Source organism: Rhinopithecus roxellana, chromosome 5 (genome assembly GCF_007565055.1).
Source record: "Rhinopithecus roxellana isolate Shanxi Qingling chromosome 5, ASM756505v1, whole genome shotgun sequence".
NCBI classification, from domain to species: domain Eukaryota; kingdom Metazoa; phylum Chordata; class Mammalia; order Primates; family Cercopithecidae; genus Rhinopithecus; species Rhinopithecus roxellana.
This window is the reverse complement of record NC_044553.1, coordinates 83535270-83559582: the sequence shown is the minus strand read 5'-3', so window position 1 is coordinate 83559582 and position 24313 is coordinate 83535270. Positions and strand designations below refer to the sequence as shown.

The 24313-nt window shown below is 51.4% G+C and overlaps 1 protein-coding gene across 5 annotated transcripts in view; it reads left to right on the top strand.

Annotated features, from left to right (window-relative positions):
- GALNT16 (polypeptide N-acetylgalactosaminyltransferase 16) overlaps positions 1-24313 on the top strand; it is a 95679-nt gene that overhangs the window by 56190 nt on the left and 15176 nt on the right. For all 5 annotated transcript variants that reach the window (XM_030931691.1, XM_030931690.1, XM_010359733.2 and 2 more), the window contains exons 2-11: positions 4540-4697; positions 8485-8583; positions 9130-9197; positions 9755-9820; positions 12253-12374; positions 15276-15363; positions 16883-16967; positions 17289-17392; positions 22459-22585; positions 23332-23424. In XM_030931691.1, the coding sequence (XP_030787551.1) occupies positions 4540-4697; positions 8485-8583; positions 9130-9197; positions 9755-9820; positions 12253-12374; positions 15276-15363; positions 16883-16967; positions 17289-17392; positions 22459-22585; positions 23332-23424 (1010 nt within the window). The remainder of the gene's footprint in view (positions 1-4539; positions 4698-8484; positions 8584-9129; positions 9198-9754; positions 9821-12252; positions 12375-15275; positions 15364-16882; positions 16968-17288; positions 17393-22458; positions 22586-23331; positions 23425-24313) is intronic.

Sequence of the window (24313 nt, the reverse complement as noted above, 5' to 3'; positions counted from 1 at the left end):
GGGTCGGGTTGGGATCACAGAGTTACATATGGTGGTGGGGGAAGGCTCACAGAGGAGGCAAGGTTTGAGCAGGGCTCTGCAGGAGGTGAAGGAGAAAGCCACACAGAAGAGCCTTTCACAGAAAGAAAGTGTGGCTGGAGCAGAGCACATAAGGGGCAGTAGTGAAAGCAAGCTCAGCAAGGTGCCTCAGGCTCAGAGAGTGCCTCAGGCCATTGTGAATTTGGGGGCTCGTAGTCTGTGAGACAGCGGGCGGGGGTTGGGGGGGGGGGGCCCTGAAGGTCACGTGATGTATCACAGGGTCCCATTTGTTTGCTGTTGTTTTCTCTCCAATTGATTATAGGTCCTTTGAGAGCAGGGACAATATTTAGGTATTCATTCATTTACTCATCTATTCCTTGATTCAGCAAACACCTATTGAGTACCTACTATGTGCCAGGTGCGGGGAGCCCCGTGAGGAAGAGCTCACCATCTAGTGGAAAAGAAAGAGAAGTAAAGCACAGATGTCAGTGTCGTGTGACATGTGCCCCTGCCTGACATAAGAATTCCACCAACAACCCAAAATACTCTCACCACCCCCACCAGAGAGGGCAGCCAAGCCAGTCCCATCCAGTGGCTCCAAGCCCAGGATCTCCAGTCTCTTGAACTGGTCCAGATATAGCTCCTCATGGTCCTGCAGCCAAGTGCCAAATGATGCATTTACTCCCTTGCCAATACGCGCTTAGTGAGCAATGTGGACGGAATGCAGGCTAGCAGCAGCACAGTTCCCCTTTAGAAGAGGGGAGGAGGGAAACAGCATCCACTGGTCACACGACATCTGCAGACTCCTGCTCCAGTGGGAGTCGGGGTGGGGTGAGGTTCTGTGGTCAGTTCTCCAGCTGCCCCCGCTCTGAGGTTGGGGTTGGAGGTTTCTTCTTCCTGATCCGACATGGCCAAGCCTGGCATGGGATGGGGCATGAAAGGGACCAGATGCTTGGATTCCTGTTCTAGGGGTCATGTTGCCTTTTGTTTATTTCCACATTCCCAGCCTTTTACCCAGTGTATGTACACAGTAGGTTTTCAATCAGTGTTTTCTGAGTTAATACCAGTGGTGTGAAGTACACTGCCTATGAATACACAGGGCAGACGTTGAATCAGGCTATGGAGCATGGGAGGACATCAAGGATGACTTGGTGAATTCATGACGGGTGGAACTGCCCATCTCTGCAACAGGGAATGCAAGAGAAGCAGCAACTTTGGGATAAGTGGGGAATTTGTTTTGAGATGCCAAGTTAGGGGCACCCATGGGACATTCAAAGACCTGAAGTCTCAAGATCAAAGAATGGGACTAAAGGCAAAAGGAGGAGTTCAAGAGCTGGGAGGAAGTGATTATGGTCTGGGCATGGGAACTGGGGTTACATATTAGAAGTAGAACAGCTCTGGGTGGTGACCTGGGTGAGGCTGGAGAGAGCTGAGGAGAGAGGAAATGAAAGCCCTTCAGAGGTCATGGAATTGCCAGGAGCCACAACCCACCCTTCCTCAGGATCCCCTCCACTTCACTGGCTCAGGGCCACTGACATTTCAGCTCCAACCCCAAGGGACAGCAGGGTCATCCTGAAAGGAGAGCTAAGGCCTCTGGGCCTACTGTTTCCATGACACCTGTCTCACAAGCTGTCTCACAGGTGAACAGTCAAACCCCAAACCCTGATACCACCCGGAGCGGGGTTGGACCACCCAGAGAGTATGGCTTGTGGAAGGGAGCAGCAGACTTTCCCCAATAGCATCTTTGAGGATGTGTAACTCAATTTCAAGGGTTTGGGAGGAACTTCTCTAGAGAAGCCTGGGCCTGAGCAGACATTCTTCCACAACAGTCTCCATGGCCCTGAGGAAGCCTTGAATGAGGTCGGAAAGGCAGCAGGCTGGGCCAGGGGGAACCATCTCAGAAACCTTACTTCTGCTTCCTGGCACATAGGAAGTGCTCGGTGGAGCTTTGTTGAATGAATGCATTAATGAATGGATGGGTGAATGCAAGCATTCATAAACAAATGAATGCATGTTTAGGTGATGCAGAAGGGTGCCCCAGTGCCTGGTAGATGGGTGACTGTCAGTGTTCACTGGACAATGAATGAGTGTGGGATGAGAACTCAGAGCTTTCCTGAGCCCACAGAGCGGCCGTAAGTCCTAAATAAACAAACATGGCTATTTCCCACCGCTGACCTAGAGGGTAATGAAGTGCACACTGTCCCTTTGGGAGCCTCAGCAAGTCATCCCTCTGCAGTTTTTCTTTAATTATAGCTCCTGTGCCACTGGAGGCCCCGTTCCATTTCCCTGACCCAGAGTGAAGAGGGCCTCCATTGCTCTCCCAGGTGGGAAGGACACAAAGAATCACTCTCCCTTTCACTCTCACTTTCAGAGTTGGATGGCTTGGATCCTTCTGGCGATCCAGGGCTCAAGCCAAAACAATCCTTTTCTTCCTCTCTCCCTCCTTCCTTCCTTCCATCCTTCTGTCTTTCCTGAAATGGATTTTGAGTTCACTGGGGGCTCTGCCACATCTGTTCATTCTCTGGCATGGCACCACCTCAATGTTCCAGCACAGCCGCCACAGCCGTGTTACCATCATGAGCATCTGTGTCTAGCATGGGGTGGGCCCAGTGGACACGAGGACATCTCCCTCACTGTTCTGCCCTCAGGGAGCCTCCAACTGGCTCCTAGGACGGGAGGCAACCTGAGAAGGTAGCATCGCTACAGAGTGGCAGCAGTTCCAGAGATCAGAGCTCCCTGGACCCTGGGCATGCCTGTCCAGTGAGGTTGGGGGCTAGGCTCTCAGGGGAACATAGAGACCCTGAGCTGCTGGTGATAGTCCCAGTGTCATACCACACAGCGGTCCACTCCCCACAGGTCCAGCTGCCTTGCTGGGAGCATCCCTCTAGGACTAGCCTGTGATAGCATCCTCATGCAAGAGTTTTGTGAGTGGGCAATTCTCACCCTCCTTTCTGCTTCCTCTGGGGCTACAGCTTCAGCCCAGGGCTGATGGTTGGGTGGAAAGTTGGAGTTGGGATGTACCCCCAGTGGTGATATTTCATGGCACTCTGGAGAATATCCAGCCAGCAGTTTGGTTCAAGTAATGAGATGTCAGGGTGCGCGCATCCATCCGTGCATTTCAGATGTGTTCTTCCCCAGTGTCGCTGGGGTCTCAGGGAGCACAGGGTAGGGTGTGGCCATGAAGAAAAGGGATGGGCGATGGCATCTGCCATCCATCACTGCCCAGTACTTAGTGCCTGGGGACCAGTGGATCTCACAGGGGGCCATTTCAGGAGCAAGCAAAAGTCCCAGAGAAGATGCACCACTGTCTGAGCACTTGAGTTCTGGTAGCTCTTGCATCAGCCTGCAGGGGTCTGCTGTCCTTATAGTAGTTCTTTCTGTAGCAGCTTGTCCAAGCCCTGGTGTTTTACTGATCGGTGCCTCATATAATGCCTAGCCCAAGGCTAGGCGCAGGTTTCTCCCTAGGAGACTGTCAATCTGCAGGTGTTTAGAAGTGTCCATTCCGGTTTGTAGTCCCCTCAGGACACCTTGACTTAGAGGTCTAGTGCACTCCAGGACTCCCCCTCCCCGTATCCTGCCAAGAGCATTGGTTAAGAGCATGGGCTTTGGAGTCAGAATAACCAGTTTAAATCCAGACCTTGTGACTTACTAGCTCTGACCCTGGATTTTTTTTTTTTTTTTTTTTGGAGACGGAGTCTTGCTCTGTCGCCCGGGCTGGAGTGCAGTGGCCGGATCTCAGCTCATCGCAAGCTCCGCCTCCCGGGTTTATATGCCATTCTCCTGCCTCAGCCTCCCGAGTAGCTGGGACTACAGGCGCCCGCCACCTCGCCCGGCTAGTTTTTTGTATTTTTTAGTAGAGACGGGGTTTCACCATGTTAGCCAGGATGGTCTCGATCTCCTGACCTCGTGATCCGCCCATCTTGGCCTCCCAAAGTGCTGGGATTACAGGCTTGAGCCACCGCGCCTGGCCCCTGGATGCTTTTTAAGAAGCCTCTTGATGACTGGGTGCAGTGGCACATGCCTGTAATCCCAGCACTTTGGGAGGCCAAGGCGGGCGGATCACTTGAGGTCAGGAGTTCAAGGCCAAGAGGTCAGGAGTTCAAGGCCAACCTAGTCAACACCACGAAACTCCATCTCTACCAAAATTATGAAAATTAGCTAGGCGTGGTGGTGCGCACCTGTAATCTCAGCTACTCAGGAGCTGAGACGGAAGAATCACTTGAACCTGGGAGGCGGAGGTTGCAGTGAGCCAAGATCTGCACTCTAGCCTGGGTGACAGAATGAGACCCTGTGTCAATTAAAAAAAAAAAAAAAAAAAAAAAGAAAGAAAGGAAAAAAAGCCTCTTGAGCCTCAGTTTTCTCATCTGTACAATGGGGGAGATAACGGTCTCCTCCTCATAGAGTTGGCGTAAGGTGCAAATGAGGCCACGCGGCTGGCTCCCGCCTGGTGTGTGCTGAGTGCTCGCCATGCAGTGGGGTCCTCCTGCCCGTGGTCCTCTCTGACGCTGACCTTCATCTCAGGTGACAGGAACTCCCTCGAAAGGCTTTGATGAGAAGGCCTACCTGTCGGCCAAGCAGCTGAAGGCCGGAGAGGACCCCTACAGGCAGCACGCCTTCAACCAGCTGGAGAGTGACAAGTTGAGCCCGGACCGGCCCATCCGGGACACCCGCCATTACAGGTACGGCCTTCATTGTGTCGGTGGAGAAAGAAAGGGTGAGAAAAGGCCAACATTGTTTAGTTTGTCTTATTTTACATGTATCTAAGAAATGAGGATGATTTCCTCAGACTGTGTCCAGTGATTTAGACATTCAAAAACCTCACGCTCTGTTGTTTTTTTATCTGACCTACTGAGGCCCTGCCAAGACCAAGGAAACTGCTCAGCTGGGGCCAAGGAGGTCCCGAGGCACTTCAGTCTGGCGTCCCAGCAAAAGTGACCTGGGAGGGAACCAAAGGAGGTCCGTGGGGGTGGGTGAGCCAGGCGCTCTTGGGGCCTTACTGGTGGTGCCTAATGTGGAGTCACAGCCCTGCCCACTGCAAATAGTGGGGTGCTATGCCCCACCCCATTGACCTACCTTTCCTCCTGCACCACAGCCCCACCTCCTCAGCAACTCCCAGAAATGCTTCCCAGTCTTGTTCTTAGTTCTCCCCGTGTGGTGAGGTGGGAGAAGCCTTAGACCAGGACCAAGGAAGCCTCCACTCTCATCCCAGCTCAGTGTGAGTGACCGGCCTTAAGCAAGCCATTAGTCCCTCTCCAGGTCTAGGCCCTTGTGTGTACTGTCTAGAGTATGAAAGTCACCATCTGCAGTCTTTCCTCTTCCTGCTGTCACCTGCAGGAACAGTCTGAGTTCCTCACACTGAAGCACCACCCTCCCCTCCCCGTGACCTGGCCTTACCCACCTTTCCCCCAGCACTTGATGGTCCTGCAGTCCCGGACTCCTCCCTCCTTCCTTCCTTGTTTTCACATGTGCTGTTTCCTCTGCCCAAACGCACCTCCTCTGCCCCACCTACCCTTTGAGCTACTTGGCTCACTTCAAGGACACTTGGCTCACTGTCCTCTCTTCCATGGAAGGCTCCTTCCCAGCCCCGGCTAGGTTGGGCCCCTCTTCTGCGCTCTGTGCAGACATCTCACAGAATGACCAGGGCGCTGTTGGAGCTGACCCACTGCTGTGCCTGCAGCTATGTGCTCAGAGCTAGGCTGGGCCTCCATCTGGTCCTGGTTTGAGGGTAGCAACAATGACTTGGATCAAGGTTTCTTTTACTTCTGAAGCAGCTACTCCACAGCACAAAGGGTATAGGTGAGGTGAGGGTGCGAGAGGACCTGGTTCTAGCACCTTCCTTGTCACTCACAGACGCATGCCTGAAGTCCAGGGTGCTTGGTAGCCTGTGCAAGGTGAGATGAACACAGGGCTGGAGGAGCCCCAGACCTCAGCCTTGCTGTCCTGTAACACCAGCACTGTCAGCCTCCAGAAACCACTCATGCAGCCAAGTAAGGCAGTACTCCTGATACGCAGCAAGGCCAACACCAGGTCTGCTGGCCGTTTCTGGGCCTCAGAAGTTCTTTCTCACCTAGTCCTGGGCAGTGTCCCCTCCTCTCTGCCTGTGCCACAGAAGAGGTTACATCCACGTAGCTCCACTTGGAGGCCTTTCGTGGGCAGCCCTAGCCATGTCCGACCTAGTCCCAGGGTCTGGAGGATCTGCTGGCCCCAATCTGTAAATTGAGGGCTTGTCCTGGGTAATCTCTATTCACCCTCCAGCTTACCTGACTCTGAACCTTCTCAGGTGCTCACTGAGAAATTTAAAGGGGGAATTGCCCTGGGGGCTACGTAGATTTTTAAATGAGACGCTTTAAATCCAAGGTAGTGGTGGGTTGATGAGGTGCCATATGCTGCTGCCGGGCCCTCTCAGAAAGCTGAGGTGGGCCGGGCACGGTGGTTCATGCCTGTAATCCCAGCAATTTGGGAGGCCGAGGCGGGGGGATCATTTGAGGTCAGGAGTTCAAGACCAGCCTGGCCATCATAGTGAAACCCCATCTCTACTAAAAATACAAAAATTAGCGGGGTGTGGTTGTGGGCACCTGTAATCTCAGCTACTCAGGAGGCTGAGGCAGGAGAATCTCTTGAACCCGGGAGGCAGAGGTTGCAGTGAGCCAAGATCACAGTACCGCACTCCAGCCCGGGTGCCACAGTGAGACTCTGTCTCAAAAAAGAAAAAAAAAAAAAAAGAAAGCTGAAGTGGCTCACGGGGTGTGTGTGTGTGTGTGTGTGTGTGTGTGCATGTGTGTGCACATGTGTAGGGAAGCAAAGGACGTGCTGGCTGTGGTGGGCAGGCCTCCCACCATGATGGGGCCAATTCACTGGTAGGAGCTGCTCTTCCTTGCAGCCCTGCAGGCTGTAGTGTCCGCTGGACTCCAAATTGTCAGGTTCATTTCTGGTCCAGTCCTCAATCTAGGGAGCCCCCTCCAGGGGAGCAAAGGGACATAAACCACATAAGACAGCCCGAGGAGGATCACAGAGAAAACCCCACCAGCTCCAAACTCAAAACTCAGGGCTGGGACAAACCCCTTTAGAGACTCCTGGCTCCTGGGAGCCAGATAAACCCCCATCCTCAGGGACATCAATACATCAATCCCAGAGGCATACATGGTGGAAAGGGTTGGAGGGGGCCAGTGGGGAGGTCAAGTTCACCCCTCGGATGGGGTGTGGGTGGGTTTGCCCCCTCCAGGGAGACGTCGCTGTCCCGATTCCCTTTTTCCTGGGCACTGGATGGTTGGGGGATCAGGACAGAGGACTGGGGCCCTGGAGGTTAGCACCGGGAGGGTACACACTTAGGAGGTATTTGCTGCTCCCAGCACACCCCAGCTCAGCTGGCCAAGCTCACTCCCACCCCCAAAATTCATAGGCCCTTGAGCAGCATGGTTTCTTAAGGGGCAGAAGGCAAATTTCCCTCAGCCACCACTACCCCTGCACCCCCTCTCAAGGAGAATTATTGCACAGCCTCTCAAGATTCCCCCCAGGGGTCCCAGGCTAGTGGGACCCGCCTGTCTGACCCGGTCTGCTCTGCAGGGCAGGAAACGGGCCTGGGAATTCGGGCTGTAAGCTGCTGTCAGTAGAATGAATGCCATAATGAAAAAATGGTCACTGCTGGAATAGTCAGAGAGCAATTGTAATAAAGAAGATTGCTATGAAAACCAGCAATGGAGGCCGCCTTCCAGCGCCCCAGGAGCGCAAATAAATGCATGCACAGAAACAACAGGGATGAAGTCTGGCAGGAATGAGTTGTTTTCACTCCCTTTCTAGAGGAGAGGGAGCCAGTAGGCCAGAAAATGTGGTGTATATGGATGGCTGGGGAGGGAGGGGGTGGCGGGATAGGCCTTTGGTGTCTTATCAGAGGCTTGTTTCTTCCAGGGGACCCAGGACCCCCAGATAAGCGAGACTGCTCCCCAGTCCATTGTCTGCAGCAGGGCTATCAGTGTTGGGCAGTGAGAGGGAGGAATTCCCTGGCAGCCAGGGTAGGGATGATTCCTCTGCAGATGCACCAAATGTCCTGAGGTGGGAGGAGAGAAGGAAGAAGCTCCAGGGTATCAGGACAAACAAAGAGGTGGTTTTCCTTTCGCATATCCCCCTACCATAGGACAGAGAGTTCTGTCTGTGTGGTCAGGGCTGTATCCTGGGGCCTGGTGCTGTACCCTCTGGGGGCTCTGGATCCCTGGTAAAGAGCCCTCAGGCCTTGGAAGGTCTCCCAACCTGCTGCTTCCCTCCCAGGACCCCAGGATGGGTGGCATCTGGGCTCTGGGCCAGTGTGGGATACAGCATGGGGGTAGAGGGGCGGGGCCTCTGGCCTGGCTTTGGGTGTGCCTTCTCTGCCTCGCAGAAGTATTCTCGGGTGCAATAGACTGGACAAAGAAAAACCTTGGCCTGCCCTGAGGATGTCCTCATGGCTGGCTCTGACCTCTGCTCCCTGCTCAGCTGCCCGTCTGTGTCCTACTCCTCGGACCTGCCGGCCACCAGTGTCATCATCACCTTCCACAATGAGGCCCGCTCCACCCTGCTGCGCACAGTGAAGAGGTAAGTCCAGCCATGGGACTGTCATCTCAGTGGCGCTGGCAGGGGAGGACATTGGGATCGTCATGCGCTGTGGCCAGACAGCATGAAGCCAGCAGGTGCTGGAGGCTGAGTCCTGTACTTCTGAGAAGGTGAAACTGGTGAATCAGGGCCAGGAAGACCCCAGAAGTCCAACTGTTAGAGGAATGTGACAGTCAAACACCAGGTCAGGTGTCCAGGACAAGGGCAGAAATGCAGGTGTAAGGAGCTGAGGGAGGCCAGGCTAGACAGGAGGCCTCAGGAGGGTGATGGAAGCCCAGCAGTGTCTGTCAGTGTCAGAGGGAGGCGGATTGGAGGTGGATTCTTCCTGCTAAGCCTGGGCTTGTGGTTAGGTTGAACTCCCATCTCCCCATTTCCTTAATGAACTTAGACAAGAATGGGATTCAAGTAGGAGCGCCCATGGTGCTGGCCCTGGAGCTGGGCAGCTGGGGAGTCCCACGGCCCAGGGAGGGGTAAAAATGGGAGGTGGTTCCTAAATCCAGGCTCTTTCTGTTTCCACTGCTACTCTAGTGTCCTGAACCGAACTCCTGCCAACTTGATCCAGGAGATCATTTTAGTGGATGACTTCAGTTCAGATCGTGAGTAGTCACCTTCCTTTTTGCAGCTCTCCATTCCACCCTCATCCCCTTTTTCCCAGAACACCAAGGCAAGCACCCCTGAGGTTGTCCTGACCATCGCAGACACCTTTCTGTCCCCGGCAGGGATCCTGTCTTTTCTAGGACCCTTCCCTGGTCCTGTTTCCTGGTGTCAAAGGAGGGGAAAGAATGGTGGGTGTTGCTTTGGATGGGGCACTTGTGAGATGATTTTTTTTTTTTAAGTAAAGAAAATCAACAGCATCCTTCATTATTTCAACTGCCAAATGCAGATGCTAGCTGAGCTGGTAACCACCCCCAAGCGTGCTCTCTGGTGCTCCCTGAGGTGGAGTGGAGTACTGCCGTAGGTACAGGCACTCTTCATTCTGGCCTGAGAGTGGGGCAGGGCAACTCTTCGGCCAGTAATGATGACCATACCCCTTCCCCATTCCCATCCCCAGCCCTTTCCTGGGCTTAGTATGGGGCAATTTTCATGGCAGTCAAACCACTAGTGGCCTGATGCCCATGTCTAAATGAGCTTGCCTTCCTCTCTACGTCCTCAGCGGAAGACTGTCTACTCCTGACCAGGATCCCCAAGGTCAAGTGCCTGCGCAATGACCGGCGAGAAGGTGAGTCCTTGCACCCTGGTTCCTACCGAGGGCCCATCTTGGTGTCATGCTCTGCACCTCCCCACTCTCTCTTGGTGCTGTGGCACACCAAGCCAACATGGCCCTGCTGCATTCCTGATGGCTGGTACCAGGCTCTGCAGAAAACTCTCCTGCTTCCCAGATCAGCCCCATCAAGGCACAACTGTAGGCAAGTTGCTCCATCTCTGACTGCCTTAGCTGTCTCTCCTGAGAAATGGGATAAGACAGTCCCTTTCAGCCTTGCAAGATGGTTGTAAGGATTACATGAGACAGGCTGTGTGGAAAGGCTTTGAGAAAAATCCAGAAAAATCCAGAAGCATAAAGCAGATGTAACCTCACTTCCAATCCAGACGTGTTTTGGAGTAGCAGCTATAGCATGGCACTCTAGGGGACACAAAGGAAATACAAAGTGTGGTCCCTGCCCTCGGAGGGCTACTACATAGCCAAGGGGTCAGAATCCACTGCAGCCACAGGTTGGTTGTGGTTGTGTATGAATAGCATGGAGATCGGAGGAGAGCTGGAGTGAGCAGGGAAGGGTTCCATGGAGGAATGGGCCTCAACGGGGTGTGGGGGCGTCATGAGACAGGTAAAGGGTAGCAAGGGAGGGCATGCCGGCTTGTGCACTCTGCAAGCAAAGACATCAGTCAGGGGTATGGGCATGTGCAATACTAACAGCCCCTTTCCTGAGGGGTCCTCCCCTGCGGGCATCCACCTTGTTACTTTCAGTCCTTGTACTCAGCCCATTTGCCTGTTGTACAGACAAGGGAACTGGGGTTTAAGGAGCTTCAGCGATTTGCCCAGGGTGATGAATAGAGCAGCCATGGTTCCAATCTGTGGGGCCCAACCCAAAGGCCAGCCTCCTCACCTCCCTCTACTCATACTCCCTTCCTGCGAGACCCCAGGCCTGGTCAGCAGGGGCAATGGGTGGAGTGAATTGAGATGATAGAAGACCTTGGAAGCCAGAAGAAAGCATTGACTTCATAAGGCAGAGGTAGCAGGGAGCCACTGAAGGTTTTAGAGTGAGAGAGGGATGTGATAGATATGTTTAAGATAATCCCAGCACTTTGGGAGGCCCAGGTGAGCAGGCCACTTGAGGTCAGGAGTTCAAGACCAGCCTGGCCAATGTGCTAAAACCCCATCTCTACTAAACATACGAAAATATCTGGGTGTGGTGGTGCATGCCTGTAGCCCCAACTACTCAGGAGGCTGAGGCAGGAGAATCACTTCAACGCTTGAACCAGGGAGGCAGAGGTTGCAGTGAGTCAAGATTACGCCACTGCGCTCCAGCCTGGGTGACAGAACGACACTCAGTCTCGAAAAAAAAAAAAAAGAGAGAGAGAAAGAAAGACCAGTCAGGCCAAGGGGCCACAAGGATATCAGTGACGGAGACCTTCAAACCGGAATGGAAATAGCCAAAGTTAAATGCTTCCCAAGCCACTGGGCTGTAGGTCCCATCAGGTCTGGGAACATGCTGTCCCTGGATTTGACAACAGTAAATGTAAATTTATGACTAAAGGCTTTGTAGACACTTTTGGGGTGGAGACTGATGGGCTTTTGGCTGGAGGGCAGGCTGGTAGGCAGCTAGAGGCAGAGTGTGGGGCAGAGGCATGACTAGGGAAATGTCTGCAAGGAGCTGCTTATACTCAGAGCTCTAAGAGTAAGGCCCTTCCCTCCCACAGCTCACAGGGCTGCATGGCCACTCTGGCAGGAGCAGGAGAAGCTGGGCCTCCTCCCTCCTGACCAGGCGGGTCCCAGCCCGGAGCAGAGTGCTGCCCAAAATGAGGCTGGTGAGGCTGTTGGGGGACAGGCACAGAAGAACAGAATCTGACGTGTGTGGGTCCCCCAGGCACAAGCTCTATCCCTGTTGTCTTGTTTGATCCTGACAGTCAGGGATTATTAGCTCTCTGCATCTTATAGATAAGAAAACTGAGGCTCAGAGTGGTTAAATAACATGCTGAAGGTAAGGGAAGGGGCTGCCATACAGACTTCAGCCTATCTTAGTCTCGAAGATTATCTCCATGCTACACATAGGGGTATGGCTGGAGGGGACCACCCACAGGTTCTCACGGGAAAAAGTTTTGTTTTCCGGTTCTCCTTTAGGATCAAACTACACTTTATTGCCCTTTCCATGCTCTAAACTGTGACTGTTCATCAATGTGTCCCTAGAGCCCAGACAGTGACTGGCACATAGAGGGCACTCAGGGTGTGACCCTGGAGTGATGGTGGTTGATGGGTGGATAAGAAGAAGCAAGGGAGGGAGGCAGGAAACAAGCAGAAGTACAAAGACAAATCTAATCACAATAACTCACGAAACCTCAGCGCCTGAAGGGGAGGAGAGCCCTGGGACTTTGGGGGACAGGTGGGAAGCCAGTTGGCCCAGTCCCAGCACCGAGCCCTGTCTACTCCCCTTGCAGGGCTGATCCGGTCCCGAGTGCGTGGGGCGGATGTGGCTGCAGCTACCGTCCTCACATTTCTGGATAGTCACTGCGAAGTGAACACCGAGTGGCTGCCGCCCATGCTGCAGCGGGTGAAGGAGGTGAGCCACTGTCTCTGGGGAGGTGGGCGTCCTTGGGGACTCAGCCACTACATTCCCAGCACCGAGGCCTATGGGACAGTCTTTGAAGCTGGGCAGGCATTGTAGGAAGCCCAAATAGTCTACTTCCCCCTGAGTGACTTCACCTTATTGAGTTTTCTCATCTGAAAATGGGGATAATTGTAATAATTATCCCATTGGGTTATTGTGAGAATGAAATTGGATGAAAGCCTGGGTGAGCTACAAAGCTCCTACTATAAATGGGTGTTGTTTTTCTCCTGAGAGAGTGAGGGTCCTGTGCTGGGAAAGCCTTTGTTCAGGCTGGGAAGCCCTTGCAAGAGGGAGGAGAGGATGCTGTTCTCAAAGAGAGGGGAGGGTAGGAGGGCCCCTGCCACATACCTACTGCTCTCCAGAACGGGGAGGATTTTGGACAGATGGCAGAAAAGGATGAGATGATTACAACCCGACCATAAAAAGACAAATAACCCAATTTAAAACTTGGCAAAGGGACCTAGAGCGGTGGCTTACCCCTGTAATCCCAGCACTTTGGGACGCCAATGCGGGCAGATCACCTGAGGTCGGGAGTTCAAGACTAGCCTGCTCAACATGGTGAAACTCCATCTCTACAAAAATACAAAAAGTAGCTGGGCATGATGGTGGGTGCCTGTGCTCCCACCTACTTGGGAGGCTGAGGCGGGAGAATCACCTGGTCCTGAGAGGCAGAAGTTGCAGTGAGCCAAGATCACACACTGACTCCAGCCTGGGCAACTGAGTGAGACTCCATCTCAAGAAAGAAAAGTTGGCAAAGGATTTGAGTAGACATTTTTCCAAGGAAGATATAGAAATGGCCAATAATCCTAGGAAAATATGCTCAGCATCATTAGTCATTAGGGAAATGCAACTCAAACCCATAATGAGATGCCACTTCACACCTACCAGGATGGCTAGAATCAAAAAGATGGACAATAACATGTGCTGGCAAGGACATGGAGAAACAGGAGCTGTATCAGGCCATTCTTGCACTGCTGTAAGGAAATACCTGAGACTGGATAACTTATAAAGAAAAGAGGTTTAAGCGGCTCACATTGTACAAGCATGGCACTGGCATCTGCTTGGCTTCTGAGGAGGTCTCAGGGAGCTTTATTCATGGCAGAAGACGAAGGGGGAGTAGGTACCTCATATGGCAAGAGTGAGGGCAAGAGAGAGTTGGCTGGAGGTACTACATACTTCTAAACTAACCAGATCTCATGAGAAGTCACTCACTATCACGAAGACACCACCAAGCCATGAGCGATCCACCCAACTGGATCCATGACCCAGACACCCCCAACTAGGCCCCATCTCCAACCTTGGGGATTACATTTCAACATGAGATTTGGGTGGGATAAATACCCAAACCATATCAGGAGACTTCATATATTGCCGGCAGGAAAGTAAAGTAGGGCAGCCACGTTGGAAGGCAGTCTGGCAGTTCTGCGAAAGTTTGAACATAAGTTAGTTACCATATGACCCAGCAGTGGAGCTGCTAGGTGTATACCCTAGAGAAATGAAAACATATGCTCACACAGTAACTTCAGAGCAGCACTATTCAGAATAACTGAAAGGTAGGAAAAATTCAAATGCCTGTCAACTGACGAATGGGTAAATAAAATGTAATGTATCCATACAACAGAATTATCCAGTCATTTAAAAAATGAAGAACTGATTCATGCTGCAACATGGATGAACTTTGAAAACCTATGTGAAGTGAAAGCCAATCACGAAAAGCCATACATTATATGATTCCATTCATTATATGATTAAATATCCAGAATAAGCAAATCTATAGAAATAGCAAGTAGATTGGGTTTCTTATTGGGGTGGTGAGAATGTTCTGGAACAAGATAGTGGTGATAGTTGTATAATCTTGTGAATATACTAAAAACCATCAATTGTGCACTTTAAACCTGTGATTTTATATCTCAGCACAAAAAAAGTCTATAAAAAGGATGAGGTGAGGCCTTCCACAGAGCACTGAAAAACCATCCAAGGTCCCCACCGTTCAGCCCCATCTCAGGCTTCCCTTATCTTGATCTAGGGTGGGAACTGAGGGGTACAGCTGGATTCCAAGTTCCAGACAAGAGGATTTGGGGGGCGAAAGCAGAGTGGAGAAAGAGAAGAAAGAAGAGGCTCTGTTCCCTGTCCCCCATGGAGGGCGAAAGACGAGAAGGCTCATGAAGGGTGATGAAGTTTTGCATGTGGTATATGACGTAATCTACCACCCAAAAAAAGAGGCCAGCAAAATCAACATTATTCCTCAAGGTTTTGGATTTGGATTTGTGTTCTGGGAGGTGATGCGGGGAGTGGTGAGTCTGACCTTGTAACAGTGGATGTGGTATGAGAGGGATAGCACCCAGATTACGTGGGGACCACGGAGCCCCTGCCCTCCAGCCGCTAGTAGTCCTGTTGGGAAGACTCAAACAACTTTTATACAAAGGTAAATGATATTAATAAAACAACAGTTCAGACCAGAAATAGAAAAGCCACCTCAGGCAGCACAGTGAGTCACTGTCCCAGGAATCATCTAGGCTGTCATTGTAAGAGCAGTTTAAAAGAGGAAAAAATCCTTCAGCCTGCAGCAGTCAGGGAAGACTTCATGGAGTAGGTGAGATTCTAGCAGGGCTCAAAATGATGTGTGAGGAAGAGGCTGGGAGAGTACATGGGAGCCAAATAGGAACATCCAGGAGCTTGGGTGTGGTGATGCAGGACAGCTGCCAGGAGCCTACCAGGGTTGAGGGGCAGCCCTGGGCATACCCTGCAGGAAGTGCTAAATGCCCCATGTCTCAGAGAGGCCTTCTCCCCAGAGCAGGCAACTAGGCCTTTTTCTACAGAGGAGTCCCAGGCCTCACACCATCTCTCTCCTAGGACCACACCCGCGTGGTGAGTCCCATCATTGATGTCATCAGTCTGGATAATTTTGCCTACCTTGCAGCATCCGCTGACCTTCGTGGAGGTGAGTTCTACTCCCAGGGATGGGGCTGTAGACATGAAAGGAGGTAAGTGAGGCTAGGCAGGCAAAAACCCTTGCTTGCTGCTCTTTCCAGCTGTGCCAGAGAGCCTCATGCACACCCCTTCCACCACCTCCAAAGAGAAAATGAAGAGGGATTGGGTGCAGCCCTGGGACTGGGGACAAAGGAGCAGCACTGGCAGTTGCAGGCTTCTGGTTCAATCAATATCAGAGCCAGACTAGTCTCTCATCTTTCCCTCCCTCCAAATATTGACACTTTCTTCCCAAATGCTTCAAGCCTAGGGATCATGGTCACAAGTCCTGGCAGAAGACCATGATGTGACAGCTGTCTTGAGGATGGGGAGTGGGGATCCCTCGGCCTTGCATGACTTCCTAACATGTGTGCCCCAGAGATGGTCAAGACCTGTGCTGTGTATGGCAACTATTAGCCACATTTGGCTGTTGAGCTCTTGAAATGTGACTAGTCTTGAAAAGTGACTAGTTGGAACTGAGAGCACTGTGGGCATAGAAAACCCACCAGGTTTCCCAGACTTAATGTGAAAGAATGTAAGATACCTCATTAGTAATTTTTTGTATTGATTACATGTTGAAATGACAATATTTTTGACATATTACATTAAAAATATTTCATCCAAATTAATTTCATATATTCTTTTTCTGATGTGATTACTAGAACATTTGAATTATGTATTTAGCTTACATTTGTGGCTTGTATTATATTTCTTTTGGACTATGCCAGGTTGTTCAGTACAGTAGATAATAGCCACCTTTGGCTACTTAAACTTACATTAATTCAAATCAAATAAAACTTAAAAGGCAGTTCCTTAACTGTACTAGCCACATTTCAAGGCTCAGTCGCCACATGAAGTTAGTGGCTACCATATTCGACAATGCAGATATAGAACATTTTACCGTTGCAGAGAGTTCTGTGGAACTGTGCTGCTCTAGAGAGTCTGGTGCTGGGAGCTAGTGGGCACAGTGGATTTCCCATTTGGGATCTGGACTCCCAGTATATGGACCCAGCCATTAGTTAGATCGCGAGTCTGGGTGGGATTCTGAAGGGAGCCAGGCATTTCCCCTTTGGGAAATCACCTCAGGGCTTTGGCACTGGCAGCTGCCCCTGCCTGGAATTCCCTTTTTCCAGGTATGTGCATAGATCTATCCTTCATTCAGGTCTCTACTCCAAAGTCACCAGAGAGCCTTTCCTGACTATTCTAACTATAATATTAATAGTATGGGCACTCCTCTTTTTTTTTTTTTTTTTAGTGCTTTCATCCCAGCAGACATAGCCTCCATTGATTTATTTATCTTTGTAGTTTCTGTCTTACCCAGTAGATGGTACACTTCCTGAGAGGAGGGGCTTGGCTCATTCCGCATGAACGAGGGACTGCACGAATAACCCAGGGCTCTGATCAGGGGAGACTCCGAGGGGTGGTGGAGTGAAGGGGCTCAGCAGCCCGCAGCTCTGCCCTGAGCTCTGTCCTCACCTTGCTCTGTCCCTTAGGATTCGACTGGAGCCTGCATTTCAAGTGGGAGCAGATCCCTCTTGAGCAGAAGATGACCCGGACAGACCCCACCAGGCCTATAAGGTCAGGGCTGCTGTGGGCTCTGGGGGACCTCTTCCTTCCCTGGGTCAGGGGCCTGGGAGGCTCTTCAGAGGCTACATCGGTCGCTTGGGCTATTGAGGTGCACTGTCAAGTGCCGACTCTGTTCTGGGCCCTCAGAGCCTGTTTGCAGGGACAGGGCAGACAGAGGCCACGGGAACAGATGTGGGGGGCCAGGGAGCTGGCCAGTGACTCTGCAGGAAGGGATCTAGAGGCTGATGGTCTTGGGTCCCGGGTCGGGGCCATCTAAAGGGCCTCCTTGCTTCTCCAGCTCATGAGTTGCCTCTTCCCTCTCCTTGCTCCCAGGACGCCTGTCATAGCTGGAGGAATCTTCGTGATTGACAAGTCCTGGTTTAACCACCTGGGAAAGTATGATGCCCAGATGGACATCTGGGGAGGAGAGAATTTTGGTGAGTTGGGAAATAGTGACAGTGAAAATAACCGAAGCAGTAAGAACCATAGCTAACCCTGACAGAGCACTTTCTATGCGTGAGGACCTGATCTAAGGACTTCACACACATGAGGTCTTTTAATTCTCTCAAGGACCCTCTGAGGTAAGTATCATGATCTCCATTTTACTGATTTTAAAATCCAAGGCACAGAGAAGTTAAGCAATTTGTCCTAAGCCACACAGCTAGTAAACAAAGAGGTTCTGTTCAGGGGGAGCCCATGGTCAGATGACTGGACATGTGTGTGGAAGAACACACAACTGTATCACAGACCACAGCTTATGCATGTGGCTGCTTCCCTACCAGCAAGGCTGGGAGGTGTGTGGGAGAGGGTGGTGGTGAGATGCTAAGTAATGGAGTCAGATGGCCTGGGTGCAAACCCTGGCCCTACCACCTGCATGCTGTTTGGCCCTGGGCAAGTTAAAGCTCTTTAAAGTCTGAGTTTCCTCAAGAGGTTGTTATGAGTACTAAATGAGGTGATGCGTTAAAGGCAGGTCACAGTGCTGGTGGTCACTGTCATGAGGCAGTCTCTAGACTCAGAAGGCATAGGAAACTGCCCCTCCCTGCCCTGAAGCAGCAGCGAAGGAGATAGAGGTGGGGGCAAACTGTTCCAGTAGGGAGCTGGAGGGGCTGGGCCCTCATACACCTGCTTCTCAGACCATGGTGTTGGGACCACAGAGCACCAGGGAAGGGTTACCAAGTGGGATCGGAGCCCAAACTCTGGACTCCATTATGTGTGGGCTGGCAAGCCAGTCACCTCTTTGAATCTCAGTTCCTTCATTTGCAAAACAGGGTTGCATGTGAGATGGAAGTTAGATAAGGGTGAGCATCATCAGTTAAGGTCCTGGCAGAATACAGAAGGCGCACCCAACGTGAGTGTTTATTAAAGGCCTTATTTACACAGTGCAGGCAGGATAGAGGGAACTGCAGGGACAGCACAGCACTGGGCAGGGCTGTGAATTCTGGGAGCTGTAACCACCCCGATGTCTGAAAGACAGGGTAAGGGAGCACCCCACGATGGAGCTGTGGTCATGGAGCACATGCAGCCAGCCCATGGCACCAGGTGGAGAGTGTCAGGGCTAAACACTCACCCTCACTCTACCCCAACCCCGTCATCTCCTGCTGGTGCCTCCCTGTCTGCCTGAGGAAGGGAACTCCGTGGTGCAGCCCTCAGGGGCAGTCTCACAAACAGCGATGTGGAGATGGGGGGGGGTAGGGAGCACCATTCTGGGGTCTCCAGGAGCAGGGGCATGTACTTGGTGGCCTATTCTTGCCCTCTTGGTGGACCCAGCCCTTCACAGAGCCCTGTCCCACTTCTTCCTTCTTCCTGACCAGGTGTTCTGTGCGGTAACTAGGGCTGGTGGTATCTCACCCATCTGACAGGTAGAAAGACTGAGGTGGATGCTGCCTTCCACATTGCAGTCCGGAAACTCCACGTGTAACGGGCATATGTAGCTCCTTTACCAGAGCCACTTATGTGTTTGTGGGATGTTGGCAAGGTACAGTCTATGTCTCTGAGATGTTAGGAGCAGGGATTCTTTAAGTCTTTCTCCCTGATCAGGAAAATAGCAGTGAGGGGGCTTGCAATAGGCCTGATCCCGAATCAAAACCAGCTGGAGTGGGAATGGGCATGGGACTCCCCCTGCTTTGTAACTTGCTTTTGGAGGCTGTTTCCAGGCAGGGTTTGGAGGAGTAAATTCTGGGAACTGGGGTGCAGTGACCCCTCCATTCTGACCCCTTTGCTGTGTTTTGGGTCCAAGTGACCTGCTTTGTGTCCTCAATCTCGGCCTGAAGGGCTTTGGCAAAACCAGTTTCCTGTGAAGACTTGGAAAGCTGGGAAACCCACAGGCTCCTTGCTCTGCCTCCAGAGGCTTTTTTTCTTTTTCTTTTTCTTTTTCTTTTTCTTTTTCTTTTGAGGCTAGAGACAGAGAAACAAGTGAATGATCAAATAGCTCACTTCAAACTCTGCCTGAGGCAAGGGCTCCGTGGTTGGAGAACTTGAAAGGTGAACCACAGAGTGGTTCTGGCGAGGGTTTTGTTTCTTAGAAGAAATTCAAAGAAATGTCTAGGCCAGCTGCAGTGCTCAGACGCTCAGCCACTGGGACGGGTTTTGAGCTATGAGACTCCTGTCGCTGGCGAGTTTGAGCCTTTTCTTTTATTCCTTTATTGAAGGAAGGGAGATTCCCACACCAAGATGTGTTTTTTCGTCCCCAAAGAATTCCAACTCGGGAGCCCAGAGGCCACCTTGAGTGTGGCTGGCAGATGTGCAAACTTTGGGATTCATGTTGCGGATCCTTTTCAAACATAAATTATGTTGCTCCTGTGCTCAAAACCTTGCAAGGATTCTCATGTCACTCAGAGGAAAACCCAAACTCCTTACTGGCTACGAGGCCCTAAGGTATCTGCCTGTCCCTGCAGCCACACACCTGCCCTCACTTCCCACTTATCCCACCTGCCTCACTCCACGTGGGCTGCACGGCCTCCTTTCTTTTTTTGTTTTTTAGATGGAGTCTTGCTCTTGTTCCCCAGGCTGGAGTGCAGTGGCTCAATCTCAGCTCATTGCACTCTCTGCCTCCCAGAATCAAGCGGTTCTCCTGCCTCAGCCTCCTGAGTAGCTGGGATTACAGGCACACACCACCAGGCCTGGCTAATTTTTGTATTAGTAGTAGAGACAGGGTTTCACCATGTTGGCCAGGCTTCTCTCGAACCCCTGACCTCTCAAGTGATCCGCCCGCCTCGGCCTCCCAAAGTGCTGGGGTTATAGGTGTGAGCAACCGCCCCCCTCCCCCGCCCAGCAAGGCCTCCTTGAACCTGCCAGCTATGCTCTTACCACTAGGGACCTGCCCTTGCCGGCTCCTCTGCCTGGAGTGCTCTTCTCCTGCCAGCCACAGGACTTGCTCCCTCACCTGTTTCAGGTCTTTGCTCAAATGTCCCTTTTACAGTGACAACTCTCCTTATCAGCCGAATTTAAAACGCAATCATAGTCCTCCCCCAGCACCATCCACTGGCCCTCTTCAGTTCCCAGCCTGGGTCATTTTTCTCCATGGCCCTAACTACCATCTGATATGCTCTATTTATTTTATTTTATTTTTTCATTTTATTTATTTATTATTTATTTATTTTTAGAGACGGAGTCTCGCTCTGTCGCCCAGGCTGGAGTGCAGTGGCGTGATCTCAGCTTACTGAAACCTCTGCTTCCTGGGTCCAAACAATTCTCCTGCCTCAGCCTCCCGAGTGGCTGGAACTATAGGTGCATGCTGCCACACCTGGATAGTTTCTTTTGTATTTTAGTAGAGATGGGGTTTCACCATGTTGCCCAGGCTGGTCTCGAACTCCTGAGCTCAGGCAATCCACCGCCCTCAGCCTCCCAAAGTGCTAAGATTACAGACGTGAGCTACCGCGCCTAGCCGATATGCTACATTTTTATGCATTTTCTTGTTTACTTGTATTTTTTTGCTCCTTATTTTACGGAGTTCCTTTCTCCCTGCTTCACTGCTAGAGTACAAGGGAATCTAGAGCAGTGTCTGACATATAATGAAAATTTACTGAGTGAACTAAAGAATCTGGCCGTGTGGCTTGCTGGACACAGTGTGAACTTGATGCTACATTTCTGCAACTGAATATTTGAGTGACCTTGGAGAGGTTATTTAACATCTTTGAGCTTCAAAGTTCTCATTTAAAAAAATAAGGGTAGTAGTCCTGACTTCACATGGTTGCAGGAGAATTAGACATTGGATAGAAAGAGCATGCTGTGTAGTAAGTACTCAATAAATGGATGGTTACTGCTATTGTTATGGCCACTGTTGATAATAACAACAATAGTTAATAGTATTATAGACAATATGGGCTGAGTGGGATGAAGTGACTTAACTAGCATAACAAAGTTGGGATGGCAGAAATGGAACCAGAATGCAGATCTTCTGTCCCCCAGGACTGTCCCCAGTTCTAAACCTTAGTTGCTGAGGCCAACACAGAGCGCTGACCAGGAGAAGGGACGGATGCCTGGCAGTTTATAGGCAGACCTAGGGAAGCCCATTGATACAGCCATCCTTACATGCGGGTCCAGGTTTGCTAAGTGTCCAGTTCTGGCCCTGAACCACATCTGGATGTTTCTTGGTGCACATAGGCTGGCCAGAGGCGGGCTTTAGTCCTGCTTCCTCCACTCTGCTCTTTGCTAGTCACTGGGAGGGTCCTGACCAGCTATACCAGGTGAGAGCCCCTAGGCCTGGCTGGAGACCATGAGTATCCTTACAGCCAACTGAGGAGTGGGAAGAGACTATAGGGTTAATATGAAGGAAGGTAGGAAATCAAGAGATTATGTGAGATTCAGCCAGCTGTCAAGGTGGGTCCTTACCATAAATGGCAACTGGTGAGTGGAGATCAGAATGGTAATTTTTGAGGTCCCCTTCTGGGCAGCAGGATGGCCACTGCTCTCCCAACACCACTGGGGACCACAGTCATCCACAAAAGCTGGTTCAGCTCCACCGCCACCGTCAAAAGGAGGCATGGCTCAAGAGGGCCAGTGAGAGCCTGTACAAGGAGACCAGCTGGGCCAAGAGGGAGGTTGGGGCCAGCCCAAGAGGTGCCACCTGGAGCAGCCTGTGGTTTGGTTGGCGGCTGGTTTTCCGACCTCGCGGGTGCACAGAGCTGGCTGATGAGCAGATGTGTTTTTCCTTAGCTCATGTCTGGCCGGGGCTTTCTAGACAGAGCCTGGAAATGATGCTGCTGTTCGGTTGTTTTCCTCCTATTTATGTTCTTGCTGTTTCTTCAAGCTTTTTCCACTGCTCTTCCCGGAATGGGCCACAGGGATCATGTGTATATGTGTGTGTGCGTGTGCACGTACACACATAGAGTGGGCAGTCAGGAACATTGGCAAGAAGTGGAAGCACTCCATTTGAGCAGGCCCAGGAGCCCCGACCCCAGCATGTACCTCCAGTGAGACACCAAAGGGAAGGGAAGTCAGCCCCTTCCCACCCTCACTTGCCAAGGAGCCCCTTCCTCCTCCTGACTGCTACCATTTCCTGCAGAGCTCTCCTTCAGGGTGTGGATGTGTGGTGGCAGTCTGGAGATCGTCCCCTGCAGCCGGGTGGGCCATGTCTTCAGGAAACGACACCCCTACAACTTCCCTGAGGGTAATGCCCTCACCTACATCAGGTAGGTCACCAAGGAAGGAGCACGGGACTCGGAGCAGGACACCAAAGCCCAAGCCCCCAGCCCTGCCAGTTATCGCTATGTGACTGGGCAGCCACCTCACTTCTTGGGCCTGTTTCCCCATTTGCACCCTCTGGTAACCTCCTGGGATTGCAGGTACCTTCAGGAGTGGAGGGATGAAGTTATGGGACTTGCCACCAGGTCTCTCTTACCTTGACTTCCTTTGTCCATATTAGTCTCGGAAAATTGGCCAAATCCCCAGCTAAGCCGTGCTCTCCACTCATTGAGCCCCGAGTGCTGGTCTTGGATGCCAGTGTCCCAACCCTGACTTGATCAACCATCTGTCCATCCCTATCCTCAGCTACACGGTGCACTAGTCTCAAGGGAGAGTGGATAGTGTCCTAGAAGACCACTCCATGGTCTGCTGTCCTGAGGAGGTTGGCAGGGGAGGATGAAGGGCTTGTCATGAGCACCCTCTTACATGTGGATGGTTCTTCACCTTGTCGAGCTCATGCTTATTTGTACAGGGTTTGGAGCAGCAGCTGCCCAAGTCTAGCTGCATACCTACAAAGTCGACGGGTATTGACAGACTGTCTTCCAAAAGGATTGTGCTAATCTATACCATCCAAGTATCACCTTGCTCCTGAGATTCTCATTGCCCTGTATTCATGGATCAATTCATCTTGACCCTGACCGCTAATGCTGTGGCTTCCCTGGTGACCTTATTTTGCTCTTTCCTCTCCTTTTAGGAACACCAAGCGCACTGCAGAAGTGTGGATGGATGAATACAAGCAATACTACTATGAGGCCCGGCCCTCGGCCATCGGGAAGGCTTTCGGCAGGTAGGCCCCTCCAACTCCACTGTCTGACTCTCTCTACCCACATTAGCACACCCCCAGCAAAATACAAAGTGGTGTGTACGCCAGGGAACCGCCCACAACCTCCCCAGCCACTGAGCTCCCACTCTAATGGGCTTCTTTGGGTCCTGGGAGGGAATGCAATGCAGAGACAAGACTTAGGCTTTGAGGAGCATGAAATCGCATGGGGAGAGAAGGCTCACTTATGAAAAAGAGCTGCCTGTCCACAGCTGCCTGCAGGAAAACAGGCATCTGTGGGAGTGCTTAGGAAGGGGCTGCCTGCAGAAAGCATTTGGTGTTCTGCCTCCACCCCCTGTTCAAAATTGAGATCTGTTAGCCTATTTTCCTGTCATGGACTGTTATGACTACAGTCTAGTTAAGCATTTTCAAAATGCAGCTGGGTTGTGAAATCAATTTAGTGGGTTGTGACCAGCATTTAAAAAGAGAGAGAGAGAAGTAGAACATTATAGATTAGATTAGTACAGAGCAGGATAGAAAATGAGAGTTGATTGCAGTTAAGGGTTAGTATTGTCCTTATGAAACTCTTATTTCAGTTGTGGGTGCATGTGTGTGCATGCATGTGCCTACACATGTACAGTCGCCCCTCTGCATCCACAAGGGATTGGTTCCGGGACCCCCCATGGATACCAGAATCCACAGATGCTCAAGTCCCTGATATAAAATAGTGTAGTATTTGGATACCCTATGCACAACCTCCTGAATATTTTAAATCATCTCTAGATTACTTATAGTACCTAATACAATGCCTACACATCACCTCATTTGCGTGGATTCAATGTACTACTCGATGCATGGTGAATTCAAGTTTGGCTTTGGAACCTTGTGGAATTTTTTTTTTTTTTTTTTTTTTTTT